The sequence below is a fragment of the Podarcis liolepis genome (genome assembly GCF_965112155.1).
Source record: "Podarcis liolepis genome assembly, chromosome: 8".
Lineage (NCBI taxonomy): Eukaryota > Metazoa > Chordata > Lepidosauria > Squamata > Lacertidae > Podarcis > Podarcis liolepis.
The window spans coordinates 81,429,676-81,454,044 of record NC_139560.1 but is presented as its reverse complement, the minus strand read 5'-3'; the positions used below and the strand labels follow the sequence as shown (position 1 = coordinate 81,454,044).

Below are 24,369 nucleotides of genomic sequence, written 5' to 3'. Positions count from 1 at the left end.
TATATATACACATATATTGATAAAGGATCGCAATTGTAAAATTTCATCTGTTCTAAGCTACCTGCCCCCACCCTAAATCTAGAAAATGGCTTTGAGCACAATTAAATAAAGTCATTTTACTGCTCTACACCTTATAGAAAAATATAATTTGGCTAAAGAAACCTTGAAATGGAACATTTCAAGACATTTCCTCTCAGATTATGATTACATCATGTCATGTGGTCAAAAGTAAGTTCCTAGACGGGCACCTGGGAGACCCACTTTGCCCTGTCTACGCATGCACACACCTGCTTGGAAAGTGTTGGCGTTTCCGATTCAACACCCAGAAACGCAGGAAGGTCCCAAGGAGAACAGGTACATTCCCCACCACATTTCCGCACCAACAGCAGGAAGCTGGTTGCATAAATCTGATATCCTTTGCTGGTTCTACAGTCAGCCCTGCCACATGAAGGCTGAAATCCTGGGCTTTTGTGACCTTTATTTGTGACGGATCAAGCATAAGCTCATTCAGTCACCAGAGCGCGGCCCATGTAGACACTCCCAGCCCAAGCAGATTAATGGGTGACAGATGAAATACTAATTCCTTTGGCCAGAGACACCAAACACAGCATTTCAAAATGCCTGCCTTCTTTCAATGCAGTAGGCTTTTTTCCACGCAGTGCTGGTAAAACGTTGGAAGCGACAACCCTATACAGAGTTACCTCCGTTAAAGGGATATACCATGATATTCTCTGTATATGTTAGCATGTGTATATTTTTTTGAATAGACAGTACAAACAGCCATATTTTCAAAACACTGGATTACAACTTTGGTTTCTAAGTATTGGCTGTGGGTTATTTCCCCCCTTTGCCATTTTTCGTCACCTTCCTTTTGGGAAACAATTGCTTGCCTCAAACCTTAAACAACAGTATCCCGCACACCACTGAGCATGGAAGCCAAAGTCTCGTGAAGAAAGGATTTTAGACTGGACACTAATTTTCTATATAAAGCGTCTGATTTAAATGTCCATAGTTGATTTTTTTAAAAAAAACAACAACACAGTTATAAGGTTAGTGTAGCACAGATAACAACTGAGAAACCAGAGAACAGAAAGATTATTTTGCATCTTATCATAAACTCTAAACAAAAGTCTTGTCCTGTGTTTATCATGGTCTATTTAATGTATGCCACCTATTATTTTCTTGACCCCCGCCTCAGAATTATGCTTTGCAGCGGTATACAACAGATTACACGGAACAATGAGAAAACCATAGTGAAGAACCCACCGTGGTACAGGTCAATAGATCAAAGTCATTTTCAAGCAAATAAAATAAAGCTAACGATGTGTGTCTCCCCCGTCCCAAAGGCTGCATTTCAAACCTTCCATTATTATTATTATTATTATTTTAAAAAGGAAGTGTGTGGGAAGCACTGGCAGAGGCAGAAAGGACGGCAGCAGAATCCACGAATAAGCCGACTTTGGTTGACAAATGGAGACCGGAAGGGAGATCCCAACTACCGAGTTGCGGCCACGTTCTCTTGAGTTTGCATGTGGTGAGAGAAGAATTTCAGTCGAAGGGAGAGGGAAGGGAAGCAGAGACTGTTCCTTTCAGTCCCTCATCCATGCCTGCATACTTGGTATGCTAGGGAATTCGTTATCGGAAACCTTTAGAATCAAGGCCTCTTTATTACAAAGAAACAATGAAGTATGCGAGAGAGAGAAACAAGAGAGAGAAATACGCTTCCAGTTGTCCCTGCAGAGAACAGTCACCTGTCACTTGCTATTCGTTCTCTCTCATTTCGACAATGTCCGTCATTTCCTCTGTGTGAGGCATGTCAGTCATGGCAGAGTCCTCGCCTTCTGTTGCCGTCTCATTGTCGTTCCTCTTCTTTTTCTAATGGGGAGAGACAAGAGCATTGTGGGAGACAGCCTTGCGCGTTTGCTTGGCTTTTAAAATCGAGGGAACCAAATAATCCCCAAGTGCTCAGCCCTAATTCTCACTGGAAACTACTCGTGATGTTAATCAAGTGGGAGTTGCCCCAATCGTGCCCTTTTCCTATTCTCAGCAAAACAGGATCCTAGGCTGCAATAGTCACCAATAAGAGGCTGACTTTGGGATCAGTGGGGAAACGTAGACTGAAAACAAGATTTCCCCCCGCTAAGGCATCATACCTTACTGTGGGGAAGTTGCTTCAGGTAACAAAAGAAAATGTGGTGGAAGTGTGCCATTCACATCACATATAGTTTGAGCTGCAGTCTATACCTGGAAAGGCTTATATTGTTCAGCGCTGCTTCATCCCCTCGCTTTTTAAAAAAGAAGAATTGTAAAGGACAAAACCATGTGTGCACTCATAGCAGCACAAAGCTCTCTGTATGTCAGCTTACACAGTGTTTCTCAAATTTGGGTTCCCAGTTGTTGTTGGACTACAACTCCCATCATCCATAGCTAGAAGGACCAGTGGTCAGGGATGATGGGATTCGCAGTCCAACAATAGCTGGAGAAGTTTGAGAAACACATGCCGACAGCGTGGCAGCACTTCCTGCAAAATCAAGTAGTCACATGGGCTCTCCAGGAAGTTCTGATGAACTCGAATCTGCTTTGTTTATACAGTGTTGAAAGAGGAAAACGAGGTTCCATGGCTACCTAATACAGTACAATAAGTTAAGTGGTCCACCCCCATCTGTTGAAAATAGGGGAATGGGACACTCAAACTGGGCTCCAAGGGCATGTTCAGTTCCCTCCATCTCAAGCTAATTTCAAAAACGGTCATCTCAGTGAGAGCTAGGACACAGGTTTCCTATTCCTGCTCTGCGGAAGCAATCACTCTGCGACAATAATTTCTTACCTGTTTCTGATAGACATAACAAGCTGCTATTGCAACCATGGTAGATTCTCCTACAAAGCCCGCCAGAAGTGATCCTACTCCCAAGGTGGCTCCATGAACCCTAATCGCACGAGGAGAAGAAAAAATACACCAACTTTCATTATCATCTCTCTCACATATATATTTAATCCATGGTCACTGTGCTACTATAAGGAAGGGTAGAATTAAAACGATAAAGGATAGGCATTACAGACGTTTTAAACACAGTTGTCTCTTGCAGTGTAACAGGCTAACAATAGCTGCCTTGTCGCCTGTAACCATTCCTTCCTCTTAGTCATTGGCTCCAGTGGCACAGAATGTTGACTGGTAGCTGTCAACCTGCAACTTTAACCATCGCTAGCTACTGCACGAGGGACGCGGGTGGCGCTGTGGGTAAAACCTCAGCGCCTAGGACTTGCCGATCGCATGGTCGACGGTTCGAATCCCCGCGGCGGGGTGAGCTCCCGTCGTTCAGTCCCTGCTCCTGCCCACCTAGCAGTTCGAAAGCACCCTTAAGTGCAAGTAGATAAATAGGTACCGCTTTATAGCGGGAAGGTAAATGGCGTTTCCGTGTGCTGCGCTGGCTCGCCAGAGCAGCTTCGTCACGCTGGCCATGTGACCCGGAAGTGTCTGCGGACAGCGCTGGCCCCCGGCCTCTTAAGCGAGATGGGCGCGCAACCCCAGAGTCGGACACAACTGGCCCGTACGGGCAGGGGTACCTTTACCTTTACCTAGCTACTGCACGAAGCTAAAACAAGAACATGGCAGGGAGAAAAGACTTACACTAGATATAAAGACAGGAGAGGCTATGTGCCAATGGTATGTCCGTGTGGCTTCAAAGTTAAGCAGGAAAGGGCTTCAGCTAGAAAGGGAGCTTGAATTGTGACAAGCAGCACAGGTAAGTTCAGGAGCCTGAGTGGCTGAAGGGACAGAATAGGCAGCAAAAGAGGAGCAGGGACTTGAAGAAACAAGGGACACGGAGAAGAGGAACCAAGGCAGGGGTAATACACATCTCACACAGTGATCAGAAGATTTGCATGCTACTGGAGGAAAAGAGATGGTGGAGAAGGGGCTCAGCCTTTGGGCTAAAGCCAAGGAACATCAAGAAAAAAGACGTAGAGGGGACGAGGCTGAATTTCACGACTGCATTGCTTTGAAATGACCGTACAATACCTTGGCAGCTGCAGCTAGGTGAATGATTATTTTTATTATTTAGTAACCCAAAAAAAAGAGATCAAATTTGCAGTAAAAGCATGCCTTCAAAGAGGCCACTGTTCTAGCTAAAGTGCAAGGTAGGTGTTAATAATCTTTTTCTGACGTTTAAAGTAATCCTGTCAAGAGTTTTCTAGAAAGCCCAAATCACCGTACTACAGCTACGGAACGCACTCTAAATTCTGTTGCAGATCACCCTGGGATCTTCGGATGAAAGGTGGTATTCAAATTTAATGAAGAATAATAATAAATTGTTAGAAAATTGGAAACGAAACTGTTTTCTCTTATGCAAAGCACGGGTGTTAACTACGTTTTTTCGAATATGAAAAGCAGAACCTTTCAGCAAACTTATATCACAGACAGCAGAGCAAAGCACTGGTATTAAAACCAACTCATTAAACAATGCCGTCCTCTGTGGTGGGGATCCCCTCATCCTGCAAAAATAGGGTTGTTTTTTTAAAAAAGGTAAAGGAACCCTGGACAGTTCAGTCAGTGTGTGCGTCTTATGGAGCGAATGCCGGCTCCATGGCTTCGCGTTGCTTTCGCTGAAGCCTGGAGAGTGAGAGGGGTCAGTGCGCACCGATCCCTCTTGCTCTCCTGGCTTCAGCGAAAGCAACGCGAAGCCTCCAGAGCACAGTGGGAGCTCTCGCTGCGCTCCAGAGGCTTCGGGCGGCCATCCCTGAAGCCAGGAGAGCGAGAGGGGTCGGTGCGCACCGACCCCTCTTGCTCTCCTGGCTTCGCTTCGCTGGAGAGGCGCTGCACAGCTTTCCCTCTCCGCGCAGCGCCCCTTCAGCGGAACGGGAGGGGAAATGGGAGGGGCTCTTTTCTCCTGCCACTTCACTAAAGGGGCGCTGGGCAGAGAGGGAGAGAATTTTTTTTTCTTGTTCTCCCCCTCTAAAACAAGGTGCGGCTTATGGTTGGGTGCATCCTGTAGAGTGAAAAAAACGGTGCTTGCACCAGCATGCTTTTGGACTGCTAGGTTGACAGGAGCTGGGACAGAGCAACGGGAGCTCAACTCGTCGCGGGAATTCAAACCGCCAACCTTCTGATTGGCAAGGCCAAGTGGCTCAGTGGTTTAGACCACAGCGCCACCCGCGTCTCGTTGCCCACACAAATAGCATGCAGGTGAATAGAAGAAGGAAATTATGGACACAGGGCAAGATATGCATATTCTCTGAAGAACCATCAGGGCACTGTCATGTTGTCAGCTCAAGAATCTTGAGGGCTGTGTGCCAGTTTCATTCTTCCTGCTGTCAAGAGAGTACAAGCAAAAACAACTAATGGTGCCCCCTCCCTAGAGCAAAATGGCTGGGGCTGATATTTCTGTGCACAGATACATTCACCATGATACACCATGAAATGAAATCTTTGAATGAGAGGGAAAGTATCTTTGAAGAAGAAGAAAATAAATTCCAGGTGAACTTGAGGACAGGCTATATAGCTCAATAGAAAAGAACATATTTTCCACGCATCTCCCCTTCAAAGGATCAGTTGCAGGTGATGAGAAACCCCACTCTCTGCAAAGAGAGACCTTGGAAAAATCACCATCGGCCAGAACAGATAATGCCAGGGTGAGGTGGACAAAGAGAGCTGCCTGACCTGGTATGAGGCAGTTTTCTGTTGAGAGCCTTTGAATGAGAGCTGAGAAGTAAAGGCTAAAAGAAGAAGGGGCAAGGCAAGAGAGGCAGAGCTGACCCTGGAAACCAGACACAGGTGAACTGATCAGCCGATAGCTTTGTGGAAACAACTGGGAATAGTGCCAACTGCAAAGGACTGGGTTGGATGGAAGGCTGCAGCTACCAGTTTTTAGGCCTGTGACTGAACAGTGGTTCATTTCAGTGGTGTAACAAACAAATGGTTTTCCACAATTTTTTGTAAATTTTCTATATAAATATTACATACATGTCAAAAAAGAGTACAGTTATACAAATAATACGTTACCAAATACCAAAAAGCTACTAATAAGAAGAAAAAATACAGAAAATAAGAAAATGATACATAATGAAAAGAAAAAGGGGAAGGTGGAAAAAAGAGAAATAAAAAAGTCAAAAGGAAAATAGAAAAAGTTGACTTCCTTCAACCACTACACCGTTTATATGATCTCATATCTTTAGTTGTCTGTAATCATTTGGCATTAAAAAGGAGAGACTATTTGTTTACCTGTGGAACTTTTAGTCAGACTGAGCCAATTATAATTTTGGGAACCGACTTTCTTCATATAATTTGTAAAGACATCCCATTCTCTCCTGATTTTTTCATTTGGTTGGTTTCTTACTATTTCTGTTAATTTCGCCAGTTCGAGGTATTCACTTAATTTTAATAAACATTCTTTTGTTGGGTTTATGTTGCTTTTGCAATATTTCGCAATCACTATCCTGGCGGGCATTATTGCGTACAGACAAAATCTTTTATTATCTTTTGGAATGTCTGTTGTGAATAAACCTAATAAGAATAGTTCTGGGGTTATTTTTGTAAAGGTGTACCTTAATGGTGCTAACTGCAAAGGACTGGATTGGGTGCAAGGCTGCAGCTACCAGTTTTAGGCATGTGGCTGAACAGTGGTTCATTTCGGTGGTGTAGCAAAATTTATGTAGAGCAGAAGTTTAGTTTTAGTTATAGTATAATAGAATAATATATGTCAGGGGTTCAGGGACAGAGGCACAGGGGAGGCAGGAGATGGAGAGCGATGGGGATGAATCGCAGGACAGCGAGGAAGAGGATGACAATGACTCAAGGCATTCCATGAGTCTTTCCAGCGAATCAGAGGATTCCCAGAAGGGGGCGCCAGTGGTCAAGGCAAGGGGAGCCCCAGGGGGGACGTGTCAGGAGCAGGGGGCCAGTGGGGGATCCCAAAGTGGCAGCTGGGCGTCTGGACCAGCCTCCCCGCCAAAGTGCAGCGAAGGGGGAGGAGGTTACAGTGTATCAGAGGAAGCAGCTCCGGCAGCAGAGAGGGAAGGGGGGTCGGAGCAAGCCACCCTCCCGGAAGGGGAGGGGAGTAGTGAAGGGAGTAGTGTAACTGTCAAAAGGAAGGTTAGAGGTTGGGCGTGCGCACCAAGTTCAAATGTGGAGGCGCGCGGAAGAACAGGGAGCCCGGAGGAGGAGCCAAGTCCCAAAGCCCGCAGGAGGGAGGGAGAGCAGTCTGGGGATTCCACGGCAGGGGAATCCAGGAGGGGCAAAACCCCAGCGGGCAGGAAGACCCTGCAGAAACGGAAAGAAAGGAAGAGGTGGAGCAGCGTAAGCCTATTAAACTGGTGCAGGGGAGGGACCGATTCAGAGGGGACTTCAACGGTCTAAGGCAAAGAGACGTGGGGCTGCACGCCTCGGTTGTGGGACCAATAATGAACTGCAATAAACATCCTTGTATATAAGAAGAACTTGGCGTTGGTCTTTTGTGAGCTGAGACCTGAGGCAGCCCTGACAATATAGCTTGCTGCACCACACAGATGAGGATGCGTAGAAAGATAAAGGGCCAACTGTAATGTTAGATATCTCATTAATAAACAAATTCAGAGATGATGGCACTGGTAGCTCTTCTGGACAAATTGGCATCTGTGTGCATTGCAACAGAACTGCAGCAAACTCTTTTAAAAAAAAATTATTCAGTTTTTCAGTTTAAAGTTTTACAGTCAATTATCCAACAACCAACAAAAAAACCAGATTCCAAAGAATCTCCTGGACATCACTTCTCCCTTTTGTTAACCATTTCCTCCTGTATCTTTTATAATAACCCAAATCTTTTACATCTCCATTATATCCAAAATTCAACATTAAACTACAAGCGTTATTCCAATCCTACTAATGATTTTGTCAGTTTACAATGGTTTTTAAGATAAATTATAAATTTTCCCCATCCCTGATTAAAATTTTGGTCTTCCTGATTTCTGATACAGTGGTGCCCCGCAAGACGAATGCCTCGCAAGGCGGAAAACTCGCTAGACGAAAGAGTTTTCCGTTTTGGAGGTGCTTCGCAAAACGAATCTCCTATGGGCTTGCTTCGCAAGATGACAATGTCTTGCGAGTTCCTGCTGGTTTTTTCCCCTCCCCCCTTTTTCTAAGCCGCTAAGCCGCTTATCAGCTGATCCGATCAGCAGATAAGCCGCTAAAAGCCTCTAACAGCGCTAATCCGCTAATCCTTCAATGGGCTTGCTTCGCAAGACGAAAAAAACCGCTAGACGAAGAGAATCACAGAACGGATTCTTTTCGTCTTGCGAGGCACCACTGTACTCCCGGTCATTTTTGCCATTTTGGCATAATCCGCCAACTTCACCTGCCTTTCTTCTACCTACCAGTGGAGCAATTTCATGTGGGTGGATGAGACTGTGGTTCTATTTTATGCATGGGAGATTTCGTGTGCCTCTTATGTTTTGGGTGATGTGTTATCCAGGGGCTGAAAAAAAGGGAACCAGACGAACTTACCCCAAGTAAGGCAACACAATCAGACTGGTGATGAGGACAATGATCCGCAGTACTGAGCTGGGAGCCAGCACAAAAGTCTTTTTTAACGTCATCAGCCATCCTGTCAAATGTGCTCTTACTGTGACTGTAAAAAGAATGTGGGAAGAACAATCAGATACTGGCAGAGAGAGTTTGGCGGCACATCCTGCCTGCAGCAGAGTGCATTCTGACTCTCTCTGGATAAACCATTTGGTCTCCTGTGGCCAGTAGCAGCTGGTGAGGTGGCAGAGGTACAGCACCATTGCTCCCCTGGCTTCCTAACACAGTGGGTCACTGGCACTTGCTGAGATGGAGGGGTGAGGCACAGGAACCACAGTCCAGTGTGGCCCCTGGTTGCAGAGCCAATCCAACGCATTGCACTGACCTAAGCTCTCAATGCTACCGCCTGCAGTCCTCAGAGATCATTTGCTGACAAGTTCACGACAATATCCGTAGTTTGCACGATGGAAGTTCAAGCTTAATATGGATGGAAGTTTAATAACAGCTCCCCATGGGCTGTTATTAAAAGCTGCAGATAGTCCATGCAATTAAACCACCAACATTTCAGATATTAGGGCAGCAGGTACACAATTAAAAGACACCACTTAATAGTCGCAGTCCTGCCTGTGAGAAGTATAATGGGTGAGGAAAGCCCTGCTGGACAAAACAATTAGAATGCAGTGGTACCTTGGGTTACAGATGCTTCAGGTTACAGACTCCGCTAACCCAGAAATAGTACCTCAGGTTAAGAACTTTGCTTCAGGATGAGAACAGAAATTGTGCTCCAGGTGGAGGTAGGAAGCCCCATTAGCTAAAGTGGTGCTTCAGGTTAAGAACAGTTTCAGGTTAAGAATGGACCTCCTGAACAAATTAAGTTCTTAACCCAGGGTACCACTGTACTCTCACTTGCTGATAAAAATCTAAACATTTTGTTTTTACTTCTATTTGTTCTTTATCTGCACATAGAAAACAAAAACATGAGAAAGGTTCTAGCCGAAAATCTCTTGAATGTGCTAGATTTTGACGTGCGGGAAACCTAATAATAATAATAATAATAATAATAATAATAATAATAATAATAATAATTTATTTATTTATACCATGCCCATCTGGCTGAGTTTCCCGAGCCACTCTGGGCGGCTCCCAATCAAATGTTTAAAACAATACAGCATTAAATATTAAAAACTTCCCTAAACAGGGCTGCCTTCAGATGTCTTCTAAATATCAGGTAATTGTTTATCTCTTTGACATTTGCTGGGAGGGCGTTCCACAGGGTGGGCGCCACTACTGAGAAGGCCCTCTGTCTGGTTCCCTGTAACCTCACTTCTCACAATGAGGGAACCACCAGAAGGCCCTCAGCGCTGGATCTCAGGGTCCAGGCTGAACGATGGAGGTGGAGACGCTCCTTCAGGTATTCAGGACCTGAATGCATTCAATGATGCAATTGCCCATCTGTGGCCAGAACAGCGGCGAAGCATATGCCCGTTCAGCCTGGGGTGGGGCGCCCCCTAAGGGGTGTGGGGTGCAGAAGGCGCCCTCCCATGTGCCACAGTTCAGTGTAGGAGAGGTGGGGAGAAAGGTGCCACCCACTCTCAGCTACCAGGTCAGACCTGACCTGGCGACAGAGACGCTGCGGCTGAGGAGAGCTGCCCTCTTCCGCTGGATCAGAAGAGCTGCTGCTGCCGGGTCAGGCCCTTCCCAAAATTGCACCCAGGGCCATGGCCCCCACAGCACTCCCCACGCTACGCCTCTGGGCCAGAACAATACAGAGAGGCTTGCCACTTTCTCTGCTGTTTCCATTAACCAGGCCCAAGTGCTTCCTCTTGGTGACATTGCACTAAAAGTAAAGGTAAAGGACCCCTGACAGTTAAGTCCAGTCGCGAACGACTCTGGGGTTGCGGCGCTCATCTCGCTTTACAGGCCGAGAGAGCCAACGTTTGTCAGCAGACAGTTTTTCCAGGTCATGTGGCCAGCATGACTAAGCCGTTTTTGGCGAACCAGAGCAGCACACGGAAATGCCGTTTGCCTTCCCGCCGGAGCGGTACCTATTTATCTACTTGCACTGTGTGCTTTCGAACTGCTAGGTTGGCAGGAGCAGGGACCTAACAACAGGAGCTCACCCTGTTGCGGGGATTCGAACCGCCGACCTTCTGATCGGCAAGCCCTAGGCTCAGTGGTTTAGACCACAGCGCCACCTGCACTACGTATATATAAAAAAGCACCCAGCCTCCACCGATATAAATTATGGTGCCATCAGTAGAATCTCCTTGGTTGAACCAGGCTAGACACTTACACAGGTCAGGGAGAAGGAAATGGAAAGGCACAGGATTAATGTATAATCTGACAGATGGTTCCCTCCCTCCCTTCCCTTTTCCCGTACCTGGAACTGGGAAGAAGGAGAAGATACGAAGTGGAATGACACAGAGCTCCGCAAAGGCAAAATCCACTCCAATGATATCAACCAGAATCTTCTCAGACACATTTGGAGTCCAGAACATCACAAAACAGAGCTGGGGGAGGAGAACCGGAAAATGGAAAAAAAAGGTGAAACATGTGACATCGTCCCATACTCTCAATTCTAAACACATTTAGAAATGGTCCCTCATTTTCCCCTTGGTTTTTACTATATGTTCCCTGCACTTTGGGGTAGGCTATTAGGAACGATTTTAGTGCCTTGAAGAGTAAACACTCAAAGAAAAAACATTTTCAGATTTCTTAAGGTACTCTACTCTCCCTGCAGAATGCAGTCTCATCATATTCTCATATTCATTCATTCATATATATATATATAATTTGGGGCCTGTTTTGCACAATAAATGAAATTTGGCCAGCAACAATTAGTTGTGCACTAAACTGGAAAATGCCTTGGCCAATCCCACTAGAAAGAGCCCAGTGCCTAGTGATTATAAATGAAGCAACAGTGAGAAAGCATCAATGCAGTTAATAAGTGTTGTGAAAACACTGAAGGAAAAAAAATATATGGACAGAAGGGGATGGATGGAGATATATATATATATATATATATATATATATATATATATATATATATATCAAACTGTACTTGGCAGATGAAAGGATACGTGGCTATTTAACATGATGAGACTCAATCAACTAGGGACTGAGGACTTTGAGAGTTTAAGATTGGAATGGTGAAAATATGAGAACAAGAAGAAAAAAGCAAAAAATATAATTGTGTGAGATGATTGCTTCAGAGGTCCAGAATATGGGAAGTCCATCTGAAATCTAATAATTCGGATTGTAATTTGGTGTTGTTTTTTCTTGATTTGGATTATGATTGGATTTGATTTGTTATTAATTGGATGCTTTTAATAGAAAACTGATATTATTATTTTTTAAGTGCTGTGAAAATACAGGGTTGGGTCGAAAATACAGCATTGCTGTTCCGCTAGTGCAGCAGATTTCCATGTGTACAACAGAACTTCCCCCTTCTCTCTGCGCATTTGCTCCAGAGAGTTGGAGGACCCTTCAGTGGAGAGGAGGAGAAGGGGAAATCCAGAGGCACAATTTGAACTCTGCACCTGCAGCACAAGGTACAACCCATGGAGTTTGCTTATTACATTTGGATCTCCCTCTTCCTCCAAGGAAGTCAGGGAAGACCTGGGTGGATTTGATTTAAATCAAATCAATTCAAACCATGATTTAAATCATGATTTAAATCACCAGTCAGTAAGATTTGATTTAAATCTTTTTTTTTGACAGGAAGACTCATTCCTGCTAGTATAACCTTAATATTTACAACTGGATGAAGGTTTCATTTCTGGAAGAATAAATTTTCAGTGTGGTTTTTACAGTTATATAAAAAATTACTGATTTGGTTATACTATTAGAAATACATAGACAATTATGAAATTATTGTGAGGTTTAATAACAGTTTATATTTGGGCAACTTTTCTGCTGTACTTTATTGGAAGGAGAAAAACAATCATTTCCTTAATAACAATTTAAACTTCCAGTGCAAAGCACTGGAAGACACAAGAGTTGCCCACCTTGGAAGAATGGCAAATGCAACTAATAGACTATATGGAGATGGCGGAAATGACTGGCAGAATCCGAGACCAGGGAGAAGAGCTTGTGGAAGAAGATTGGAGGAAATTTAAAATTTATTTACAGAAACATTGTAAAATTTCTGAATGCTGATGACGTTGAAATGAACTGAAGGGGTTCTAGCAACAAGGTAAAATGTAAGATGGGATTGATAATAGATAAGATAAAATGGATATGAATTTGCTGAACCAATTTTTAAAAGGGATACAAAAAAGGGAGGCGTGAGGAAGTCAGGAAAATAAGTTAACTAAAGATGAGAAATCAAAAAAAAAAAGAGGGAGTTTTGTTTTCTTTTATTTGTGTTTTTTCTTTTTCTTTTTTGTGTTTAATGTTTGTATCTTTGTATTTTGTAATTTTGTATTTTTCTGTTTTTGTATTTTTTTCAACTTTTCTATTGATAAAACTTAATAAAAGATTATTAAAAAAATAATAATAACAATTTAAACAATTTATTTAACTGAAAGAATAACATTATAGCATATGTATCCATGTTTGTTACCTGATGGGGATAAACAATTTTTTTAAAAAACCCTGAATTTTAGCACACATGAAAAACTTAAATCCTTATTTCCTGATGAATAGCCTTTGGACTATAACATAACTTAAATAGAAAACTAAAAAGATTTTTTTACTCCAAAAGCATTTTATTTTAAAAATCCAATTTAAATTTTAAAAAATCCGATTTAAATTAAAAAACAAGCAATTTTTTTAAAAAAAAACACATTGATTTTTATCCACTCTTAGAAGACTACACCACCCCTCTAAAGTAAATTAAGTCTGAGAGATGCCAGTCCAAGGTCACTCAGTGAACCTGAAGACTAAGAGGGGATTTCAGTCCAAGATTCTATTCACCAGGACCATAGAAAGCTGCTTTATACTGAGTCAGACCATTGGTATATCTAGTTCAGTACTGCCTGCTACACTGACTGGCACTGACTGAAGCAGAGGGGCTCTGGAATCTTCTGCTCTTACCTTTGGTTACAGCTCTTCCCAACCACAGAAGTCAGTTCTGCCCATATACTGTATTGGCCTGAATATAAGCATCACTTCCCTCCCAATTCTGACCGCGAAAAGTTGAAGTGCGGCTTGTATTCACGACCTTATGGTAGGCAGCCAGGAGCGTGGGGCAAACAGCGCCAGGAGCACGGCAAAGAGGCGCCCACCCCACGCATAGTCCCCTCCACCCCACCCCCACGTAGCCAGGAGTAGCAAGGAATGGAGCGGCTTATATAGTCATACCTCGGGTTACAGCTACTTCAGGTTGCGTTTTTTCGGGTTACGGACCACTGAAACCTGGAAGTACCAGAACGGGTTATTTCCAGGTCTCGGCGGTTGCGGATCCATCCCGAATGGATCACGTTCGCAACCAGAGCGTCCATTGTATTCAGATATTTTTTCTCTTTCCCCTACTAATTTTAAACGTGCGGCTTATATCCGGGTGCAGTCTATATTCAGGCCAATACAGTAGATTTGCCTGTTCTTAGCCACTTTACACACCGAAGGAATATCCATAAATCATCATCACAATTTATTATTTATACCCTGCCCATCTGGCTGGGTTTCCCTGCTCTGCCACGGCCATCACTATCTTGCAATTCCAGTGAAGTTAGCGTACTTTTTTCTTCTTACTGGGACAGGTAACTCGAGACCTTAAAGGTGACCTTGCTTTTGAAAATGGAGATGTGCGAGTCGAGCACATCGTTTTCTAATTAAAACCTTCTTTTGAAATGGCAACAATTTTATTACGGTGAAAATGTACACAGCTATGAAGGATTAAAGTGAGTTCAAGGCTTTGTAAAAGCTCTCCTTTTTTCTTTTTTCTGTTTTACTGCTCTTGATTCTTGGAAGTGATTTATCTGCTTTCATGGCTGAAGAGAAGACATTTACAAGATTGGATTTGGGTGCTGGGGAAGCAATGTCACACTTGAATTTAAAGATTAGTATATTATTGTGAGAATTAAGAAAGGATTGCTTGCCCTGACAAGACAAGTTGGTTTTCTTATGAAGGCACTATTCCCTGCATGAATAAAGAGATCCATTTGCATCCCTAAAGGGAACATTTCCCCCTCTTTTTGTAATGTATTTCATTCTTCTCATTTACCATCTGAATGTGTTTGGGAATGACAAACCCTCAGTGAATTTAAACTTGTTTCAAGGGCTCACACGCCCAGCAAAGATTTATATCTAAATTATTTCAACATGATTTGGTAAATTAGATTTAAATAGCTGCCAACTTCTTGCATGGGGTAAAAATGTCAGCTACTCTCTTCCGTACAAACACAGCTCTCAAAGTGGTCCCTTGTTCCTTCCTTATATAAGCACAATGGATAACTTTCCTCATTGCATTATGCATGCAATATGAAGGAAAATATATACTCTCTCCTGTATTTGCAAGTTTATTCTAAACACAGGCAATAATTTTAAAAAATGCTGTTAGAATTCCTAAAAAGAAGTATTTCGCACAGTTGAACTGCAGCTCCTTTTATAGCAAGCAAACTCGGGAGAACTGGCCATAAAACTCTAAAGCAGAGAGTTTAGGAACATTTGGGAGTTGGCAGACACAAATGGGATTGCGGACGTCTTCCAGATGGGCCAGTTGCCTGGCAGAAGAGGACTTAAAAGGTAGTTTGCCTCAAACACGTCCTCCATTTTCTGCGTCAGAGATTGAGGGCCAAACATGTTATCCGTGCTGTCTTAAAAGCCACATTCAGAAATATAATAGCCACGCAGGTCCTCAAATTGAATCCGGTACAAAGAGAGGGATTAAACTTCTCCCTCCGTGCCTTTTTCAATAAAGCACTCATTAATTCGTTCAGCTTCAAAAAGGCAGGGGACAGGACAAGATAGGGCTGATCAACTTGCTTCCATCTCCAAAGAGTGAGCTTGATCGGATATAAAAACATATCCAGCACTTTCATGAACAAAGAACGGAATATGCAGAACTGAGAACACCTGGAGATGCTAAGAGGTGCAGAACCTCAGGGGCAAACGGTCCGGCACACAAACCTGCCGTGCCAATGCGTACACCTAAGATCAAATGGAGCGTCACAAAGATCTCCAGCAGATATTGTTCTGCCCGGTCCTGTTTCTTTCTAATAATGGCTCTTCAGGATCAGAATGAGGAAGGAACGTAGAAAGCCACCTGTTACAGGGGCAGCCCACTGGCTCCTCTAGCTCAGTATTATGTGCAGTGACAATTCAGAATTTGAGGTAGAATGGCTACCTAGCCCTACCTAGAGATGCTGCTCCCATTTGCATGCAGATCAAGATGTCTGCCACTGGCCTACAGACCTTTCCCCCTAAGTCAGTGGTGCCAGAGACGGCACTCAGAGCCCTCTCTGTGGGCACGCGCACAGTCTCCCCACCGTGCTGGAGGTGAGAGATCTCACACGAAAGTCCAAAGCATGCCGCCCTGGTGGCGTAGCTTCCATGCCGGGGGGTAGGGGAGGAGTGAGGAGGAGAGGAGGGCTGTGTTAAGTTGTGGGTGAACATATCAGACGACACAGCGATTCTTCAAACAGCTCTTGTTTATTCACAGGCCAGGACAGAACTGAACTGAAGGGTTCAGTCAGCCTGCTTATATAGAGCTCCAGTACAATGTAACTGTAACAATTTTCTAAAACTATCCAATCACTGAACGTCACTTTTGATCCCTTATTTGCATAACTATCTACAGTAGCCCCCTGCTGGCCCAGGGTGAGAACTTCAGTACATAACAGGCTGGGTTAGGGTTAGGGTAAGGAGAGGGGGCGTCGTCGAAGCAGCAGCCTCCCCAGACAAAGGGACAGGACTTGAGTGCAAAAAAGGAGAAAGAAATCCAAGACGGAAGGTGATCTTGCATGGAAATTTGCGCGCGGGGGCCTTTGAAACCTCCCGCGCTTTCTCGGGAAGGAAGCGTCTTCGAGGTCGGTGGGGTTTACTCCTGAGTAAGGGTGTGCAGAATAAGGAGGAGGGAAGCCAGGCGAGGAATCCAAAGGGGCAAGGTGTAGGCGAGGGAATTAAGAGCGACATGGTGGGTGACACTGGGGTGTGATGGATGGGCGTCCTCGCTGGAGGGTTGTTTCCCATTATAAAGAGGATCTGAGAGGTGGCTCAACAGGACTTCCGCCAGCCGACTTCCTTTGGGACTGATAGGGATGCATGTAAACACGCTTGTGCAGGTTGAATTTTGCAAGAAACAGGTGCTTAATTCTTGGCAGGCGGAAGGCTGACCCTTTTCGAGTTGTGTGGTTTGTGTTCACCCTTTTATCTTGTGAATGTAGATGTTTACATGCGGAATAAGTTTTGGAAAGGAGGAGGGTTATTGGTTCTTGCTTTCATTCTGTATTTTGTGTTTTTCATCTTGTATTTTTATGCTGTGAACTTCCCTAGGACCAACACATGAAGGGCGGTATGCAAATTCAATAAATGAATAAATAGAAGGGGCTTAAGAGAGAAAGGAACTGAATGGAGAGAAAAAGCACTGCGTTATCCCATAAAATTATATATCAACGGAAAGGTAACTTAATGAAGAATGTAATGCAGTAACTTTCAAGAAGGATTATTTATTACAACAGAAGAAACATGAGACACACACACACAAAATGAGATTTGCAGGTGAAATTGCCGTGTTGGAACTTTGCGATAAATAAGTGGGTTTTGGGTTGCAGTTTGGGCACTCGGATCTCTAAAAAGTTCGCCATCGCTGCCCTAAGTTATCTTCTTTTTAAACCCACCAGCTTCCTAGAGCACGGTGTGTGGCTCGCAGTAACAATGATCCAAAGCCATGATCCTTGTGGATGAAGGAGCCGAGGCAAAACCACAGCTTGACTCCTCACCTTTGGCAGCTGAAGTCGAAACCCCGGGGGGGGGGGGGCGGAATCCAACTATTTCTTTATTTGCAAAGCGCCTTTGCACATATCCCCTTCTAGTGTCTCCCTTCTCCATCCCAACACAAATCTGTGCTTTTCCTATTTATCCCACATCCAGGAGTGAGGGAGAAATCCCTTACTACCCAACTGCTTTCCTCCCCCCCCCCCTTATTTAGATGTCAGTAGGAATGAGAAGCAAGAGGAAATGGGTCTGTGTGTCTTTTATAAAACATCAGCATTCTAATACTGATGCAGAACTTCATTTGCCCCTTAATGGGCCGCTCTTTGTATTCGGTTTGCTCAGCAACAAAACGGGCAACTTGCGCTCCAGGCTGCATCTGCAGAAAATGCAGGGCTGGAGAAATGCAAATGAAGACCGAATTAACCTGCGTACACAAAGCCACTTTCCCCCTGCAGCTTTAAGCAAATTCTATTAGAACAGTAGTTGAAACTGGCAAAGGGTGAACAACTACATGGCCAGTCAGACAAACCCAGTGAAGTAAATACAGTGGTATTTATATTTATACAGTGGTATCCTGAAGCAAAGTTCTTAACCCAATGTATTATTTCTAGGTTAGCGGAGTCTGCAACCTGAAGCGTCTGTAACCTGAAGTTTACGTAACCCGAGGTACCACTGCACTGGTTAACCCTCTGCAATACAGTGGTACCTCGGGTTACATATGCTTCAGGTTACAGACTCCGCTAGGCCAGAAATAGTGCTTCAGGGTGAGAACAGAAATCGTGCGCCGGCGGCACGGCAGCAGCAAGAGGCCCCATTAGCTAAAGTGGTGCTTCAGGTTAAGAACAGTTTCAGGTTAAGAACGGACCTCCAGAACGAATTAAGTACTTAACCCGAGGTACCACTGTATGTGTTAAGAAGCATGCCACTAATAGGACTGAACTGATGTGTGGCAATGCAAATCAGCTGGGCTCCAAGACACATTCCATACAAAAGCAAAGCAATGCCAAGCGACTACAGTGGTTCCTCAGGTTAAGTACTTAATTCGTTCCGGAGGTCCGTACTTAGAAGCAACAGAAGCAGGATGTTTATGTGTGTTTGAGGGTGCCGACACTTAGGTGGCAAAGACAGCATTTATTCTGAGAGTCCTAGCATTTAGAACAATGAATCAAGGTTAGCTATCCTTATTTACAGACCAGAAGATTCTCTCTCTTCCTGCTTCCTCCCTGCAAGCAACCAGCATTCAAATTCCCAAGGGCTCTGAATAGATCAATTCCTGTGTTTTCACATCTTAGCAAGTGCCGCAGAGTCACCCCATTTTATCCATTGAACTTTGTATTGCCTGAAGATGCTGGAAATTAAACCCAAGAAATGAAGGAAGTGAGAGATTTTACTTTCTTGGGCTCCATGATCACTGCAGATGGTGACAGCAGCCATGAAATTAAAAGACGCTTGCTTCTTGGGAGAAAAGCAATGACAAACCTAGACAGCAACTTAAAAAGCAGAGACATCACCTTGCCAACAAAGGTCCGTATAGTAAAAGCTATGGTTTTCCTAGTAGTAATATATGGAAGTGAGAGCTAGACCATAAAGAAGGCTGATCGCTGAAGAATGGATGCTTTTGAATTATAGTGCTGGAGGAGACTCTTGAGAGTCCCATGGACTGCAAGAAGATCAAACCTATCCATTCTGGAGGAAATCAGCCCTGAGTGCTCACTGGAAGGACAGATCCTGAAGCTGAGAATCCAATATTTTGGCCACCTCATGAGAAGAGAAGACTCCCTGGAAAAGACCCTGATGTTGGGAAAGATGGAGGGCACAAGGAGAAGGGGAAGACAGAGGATGAGATGGTTGGAGAGTGTTCTCGAAGCTACCAGCATGAGTTTGACCGAATTGCGGGAGGCAGTGGAAGACAGAAGTGCCTGGCGTGCTCTGGTCCATGGGGTCACAAAGAGTCGGACACGACTAAACGACTAAACAACAACAACACCACTGAAAAACAAATCTCAGGATACGACCCTGAGTTAAGAAGTTTTAACTTCCAGCAATTTCAGCTTGAGAGTTTAGCATGTCTTTAAATCTATCCCTACTGATTTTTCTTTTTCTTTTGCAACAGTTGATAAATATGAAAAAAGGGGTGATTTAAGTAGTGAATCCTCACTATAAATACTTGCTTGTTTAGACGATGTAATTATTCTAAGAGTGTGGCACTATATCTCAAATCTCTTATTTAAAGACATCGTCTGAACCCTTTTCAGCGCCATTAATCTTCTTCCTTGATTTGAACAACTATGGTTCAGCCTGGCTTCTGAAAAAACAGTTTGCTCAGGATAAGTTGGTGCTTGTTCTTAATCAAGAGTCTCATTAATCTGATTAATTAGACGGGCCCTTCACTCATCCTTAAGTCTTGACAGCTGTTCCTTATCTGCTTGAGGTCTTTACAGCCCTGAAATGAAACGCCTTGCGTAAGAAACCCTTCTCATAAGACATATGTGAATGCCTTGACTTCTTAGCGCGAAGCAATATCGCTAATTATGGCTTCAGTACTGCAGAAGTGCTAAGAACCCCATCTTTACCTCTCCTGGGAAGCTTGATGAATTGATGGAGCTGAACAGAGTGCTTACATTTCCCAAGCTCTGCTTTTCACAGCACTGTTTGTTTCAGTCCAAGCCAAGGCAGCACACTATAGTCCTGGTCCCCAGTCAAACTGCCCTCCCACAATCTCAATTTTGGAGTAATCGGCAAGGATTTTCTTCAGTATTTTGGAGTAATCAGCTGAGAGTTTGGAAAGCTACCTGCTTCCTCCTTCTGCTGTTTCGGGGAACGGAGTCCATGTTTTGAGATGGACCCCTCTTTGAAAGGGACTTCTAATTCTTTTTTCTTTTCACTTTTATAAATCATTCAGCCTTTGCAGTGACAGCAAAATGTGTCAAACGCTCATGACTTATACTCAAAGTTCCAGTTAGCCAGTCAATTATGCCAGTCAATTAACAGGATATTTTGTAAGCTATATGAAACGCAACAAGGGCATTCTAGTGTTCTCTCTCCCCATAGAGACTAAGCATGCTGAGCCCTCATTTGACTGTTTCTGCTTAGAGGGTTGTTGTTTTCAATGTGCTTTTTGCAAACCTTGGAGTCCTCCTGAGCATGTCAATGCTCCCCCCCCCCAATTCTTTCTCACTGGCTACAATCCTGTCAGAACTCTCCAACAGAGTTCACTATTAGGAGTGCTATGGCAATTTTCTTCACATGACTGCTAAACGCTCCACCTTTGTGGTGGCACGCAGGGCTGGATTTAGGTTTTATGAGGCCCTAGGCTACTGAAGCTAATGGGGCCCCGTATATGTCCAGCTGTCCTTTGTCAACAACAAATTGTCGCTTTTTTGTGTTGAATATATGCTATATGGTAATTTATGGACCTAATAGGTATCTAAAGCCATTTGAACATAACAAGATATGTATTTTATCAAAGCAATTGTTGAACTGAAATGCAATTAAGAAGAAGTATATTAATAGTGAAAGACAATTAAGAAGAAGTATATTAATAGTGAAATACAATTAAGAAGTATATTAATAGTGAAATAATTATTAAGCTCTAACTTTATGTAGGTTTTATTTTATTTGTTTTTTATCTTATATTTTGGAAACGTTCATCCAGTTGTTGTTTTTCCCTTTAATTTTTTTTGGGACCCCCCAAGAGAGTGGGGCCCTTAGCTATAGCTTGTTTAGCTTATACATAAATTTGGCACTGGTGGCATGAGAGAGCGGGGAGAAATGCAGACATAGCCACTGCCCAGGAATTTATTTCTTATTTTTAAAATCTGTATACTGCCCTTCATCCAAAGATCTCAGGGCAGGTCACAGCATGAAAATACAAGATAAAAACACAAAAGACATAATAAAAACAAGAAGAGAAGGCAAAAATGGAACAGTAACACCCCCAAGCACATTTAAATGGATATAGGATGTTGACTAGCCAAAGGCCTTGTTGAGGAGGAATGTTTTCTCCTGGCGCCTAAAGCTATATAATGAAAGTGCTAGGTGAGAGCATTCCACAGATGGGGAGCCACTGCAGAAAAGGCCCTTCTCGTGTTGCCACCCTCTAGACCTCTTGTGGAGGAGGCACACGATGAAGGGCCTCAGATGATGATTGTGGGGTCCAGGTATGTTCATATGGGGAGAGGCGGTCCTCCACCCAACCCTTGTTTTGTTTGCCACACATTATGGACTACAGGCCTATGAAGGACAGCAAGTTGTTTCCTAGAGGGGCCAACCAGATGACTATGGGAAGCCTGTAGCAGGACATAAGCAGTCAACAGCCAGCAGACGCGGCCTCTGCATCTTGTTGCAGGCAATTCCTCTCTCTGGGGCAGGAAAATTGCCACCACAACCAAAACCGGGCTTTCAAAGAGGAGCTGTTTCTATCTGTACTGGTTTCTTCCAGGCATGTCCAGCTCCCTCGCTGCTACCCAGAAAATATGCTCTCACCTCTCCAAACTCCATCTGGTGACTTTGCAGTGAGCAAGAACAAACAGGGAGGTGAGTAATGAACCAGACCAAGTCAGCAGATAATCATCAAGTGATTCAGCTCCATCGCTGCAAGTTCTTACGCAACCACCTTTCCTAGTGCTGGGAGGGCAAAGAACGCGTGGCGGCTGCCAGCGCGAAAACCAAACTATAGTACCGCTCCTGTCCACACATTAACACCCTCTGCTTTTAAGGAGGTGACTTACTCCAGACCCAGGACAAAACAATCCCTATTGTTTGCGAGCACTCGCAATAATATTGAGGAGTTTGTAAGTGCTTTTCAGCGCTCAAAGTGCTTTGCACAGATGATCTCTGTAATCTTTACAACCGCTCTTTAAAGGCGGGTCAGCATTACTGTTTCCCTACTGCATAGTAGGCTGTGGCAAGGAGATGATGGCATGCCAAAGGCTACTCAGTGAGCGCATGTGTCAGAGCTGCCCGAGGTCCCAGCTCACAAAGGACCAACGCCGGTTCGTTGTTATATACAAAAGTCTTTATTGAAGTTCAGTTTCGCTTTCACAGCCGCAGCGTGCAACTCTACGTCTGAAACTCTAGACCGCTGAAGCTCCGTCTGAATCTCCTCCCCTCAGACACCAGTTTAAGACTCTGGCCTTGCCCCACCTCTTCCTCTGCTCCTTCCTCCTCTGGTTCCGCCTGTCCGCTGGGATCTCGTCCTTCCTAGACTCTTCTGACGCTGAGTCCCCTGAGTCTTCCCCTTGCCTCCGGCGGGCTTTAGGACCTGGTTCCCAATCCGGGTTTTCTGCTGTCCCACACGCCTGTACATTCGAACTTGGCGCGCGCGCCCAGCCGGCAACCTTCCTCCTGACCGTTACACTGCTCCTGTCACTGTTTCCCCCTTCGGGGAGGCTAGCTGGACTTGACCTCCCCTCCGTTCCCCCACTCTCCAATAGAGGCGTGGTCAGTCTCGACTCATCTTCTCTCCCTGCTGGAGGAGACGCTGGCCCTGACACATGGGACTCTTCCCCCCCACTACGCTCTGGTGGGGAAGCTGGTCCTGATCTCCCGCTGCTGCTTTGGGAGTCCCCGCTGGCCCCTTGTTTCTGGTGTGTCCCCCCTGGGACCCCCCTTGCCCTGACCATCGGCGCCTCCTTCTGGGAATCTCCTGATTCGCTGAAGCTCATGGAATCTCTCGGGTCACTGTCATACTCCCCTACGCTGCCCTCAGATTCTTCCCCTTCGCTCTCCATTTCCTCCCTCCCCTGTGCCTCTGTTCCTGAGCCCCTGACAGCATGCTTGAGGTGAAATGTGAGCTTTGTTGCTCATAGTTCGCACTTAGCCTCTACGTTTTACTTAACGCCAAATGCACACACAATTTCTCTCTCACACACATAGGTGGAAACGAATATTTTGCTATTTTCCCCAGTGGAAGGCCCGTTTCAGCACCACAAGGCGATGAACCCAAAGCTCGGTGCCCGTGCTTCAAAGCCCAATATTTCATTTCACTTCAGCCAGGGTGATACAGTGGTTAGGATGCTGGATCAGGAGGGACCTGGGTTCAAATCCTGCTAAGGCTATGAACCAGCCTTGCCTACCTCACAGGATTGTTGCGAGGGCAAAACCGGGGGGTGGGAGTGGAGGGAAAGAGGACAGTGTGTGCCGCTCTGAGCTCCTGGGTGGGAGAGTGGGATTTTTAAAAAAGCATTAATGCATAAATCAAAAGGAACAGTCATGCGATGATTGATGCCTTACCGTTAAAGACAGGGCCATGCAGACAAAGGTGAACTTCTTGATATGCGTTGCTGTGACGGTGCTGCTGGTATTCACCAATTTATTGCTGGGGTTATTCTAGGGTGAAAAGGGAGAGAAAAACAGGCATTAGCCTTCTAGACAAGCGGCAAAAGGCAGCAATGAGGCTGCAATCTGAAACCCACTTTCATGCGGCTAAGCTCTATTGATTTCAGTGGGGTTTACTTCTGTACAAGCATGCAGAGGGTTGTGGTGTGAATCGTAGAAAACAGCTGGTTTCCTGGAGCATCAGCTTTCCTAGGCAATAAACTAGGAGCATCTCATTAGCTGGCTTTTGCTTACAGAATGAATAACGTGGTCCCCAAATGCTATTGTGTTTATAGCATGAAGAGGAGGAGGAAAAACCTGGCTGAAATTCTGATTATTGCAGATACCAGCCATAATCCAGTGGTGCTGCTCTGTAGGTACTGGCAGAGCTCTGCAATTACTGGGAATTGAAACAAAAGGCATTTGCCATAGTCCACACTGAGGAACCTACACACGTGCAGGTCTCTGGATTTCAGCTGTGGGCTGCATCACAGGCATTTGGCAAGCAACAAGCAAATGAGGTTCGCATTTTAGATATTAAAGTGCAAGCTTAGGTTTTTGCAGTGCCGTAAACAATAATACAGACCCAGTAGACTTGTGGTTTGGTTGGTCGTAGTCAAATGGGCGCAGCTTCGAAACAGGATTTTTACAAGGGACGGCAGGATATATTTCCATGTCAACAA

General features: G+C 44.6%; 1 protein-coding gene across 2 annotated transcripts in view; it reads right to left on the bottom strand.

Moving 5' to 3' along the window:
- Nucleotides 1-1,029: 1,029 nt before the first annotated feature.
- The window catches only part of ANKH (ANKH inorganic pyrophosphate transport regulator), a 137,098-nt gene continuing 113,758 nt past the window's right edge, over nucleotides 1,030-24,369 (bottom strand). For both annotated transcript variants that reach the window (XM_083519451.1, XM_083519452.1), the window contains exons 8-12: nucleotides 23,603-23,698; nucleotides 10,872-11,001; nucleotides 8,474-8,597; nucleotides 2,828-2,927; nucleotides 1,030-1,875 (exon numbers count right to left, since the gene is read on the bottom strand). In XM_083519451.1, coding sequence (XP_083375577.1) covers nucleotides 1,762-1,875; nucleotides 2,828-2,927; nucleotides 8,474-8,597; nucleotides 10,872-11,001; nucleotides 23,603-23,698 — 564 coding nt within the window. In that variant the 3' untranslated portion in view covers nucleotides 1,030-1,761. The remainder of the gene's footprint in view (nucleotides 1,876-2,827; nucleotides 2,928-8,473; nucleotides 8,598-10,871; nucleotides 11,002-23,602; nucleotides 23,699-24,369) is intronic.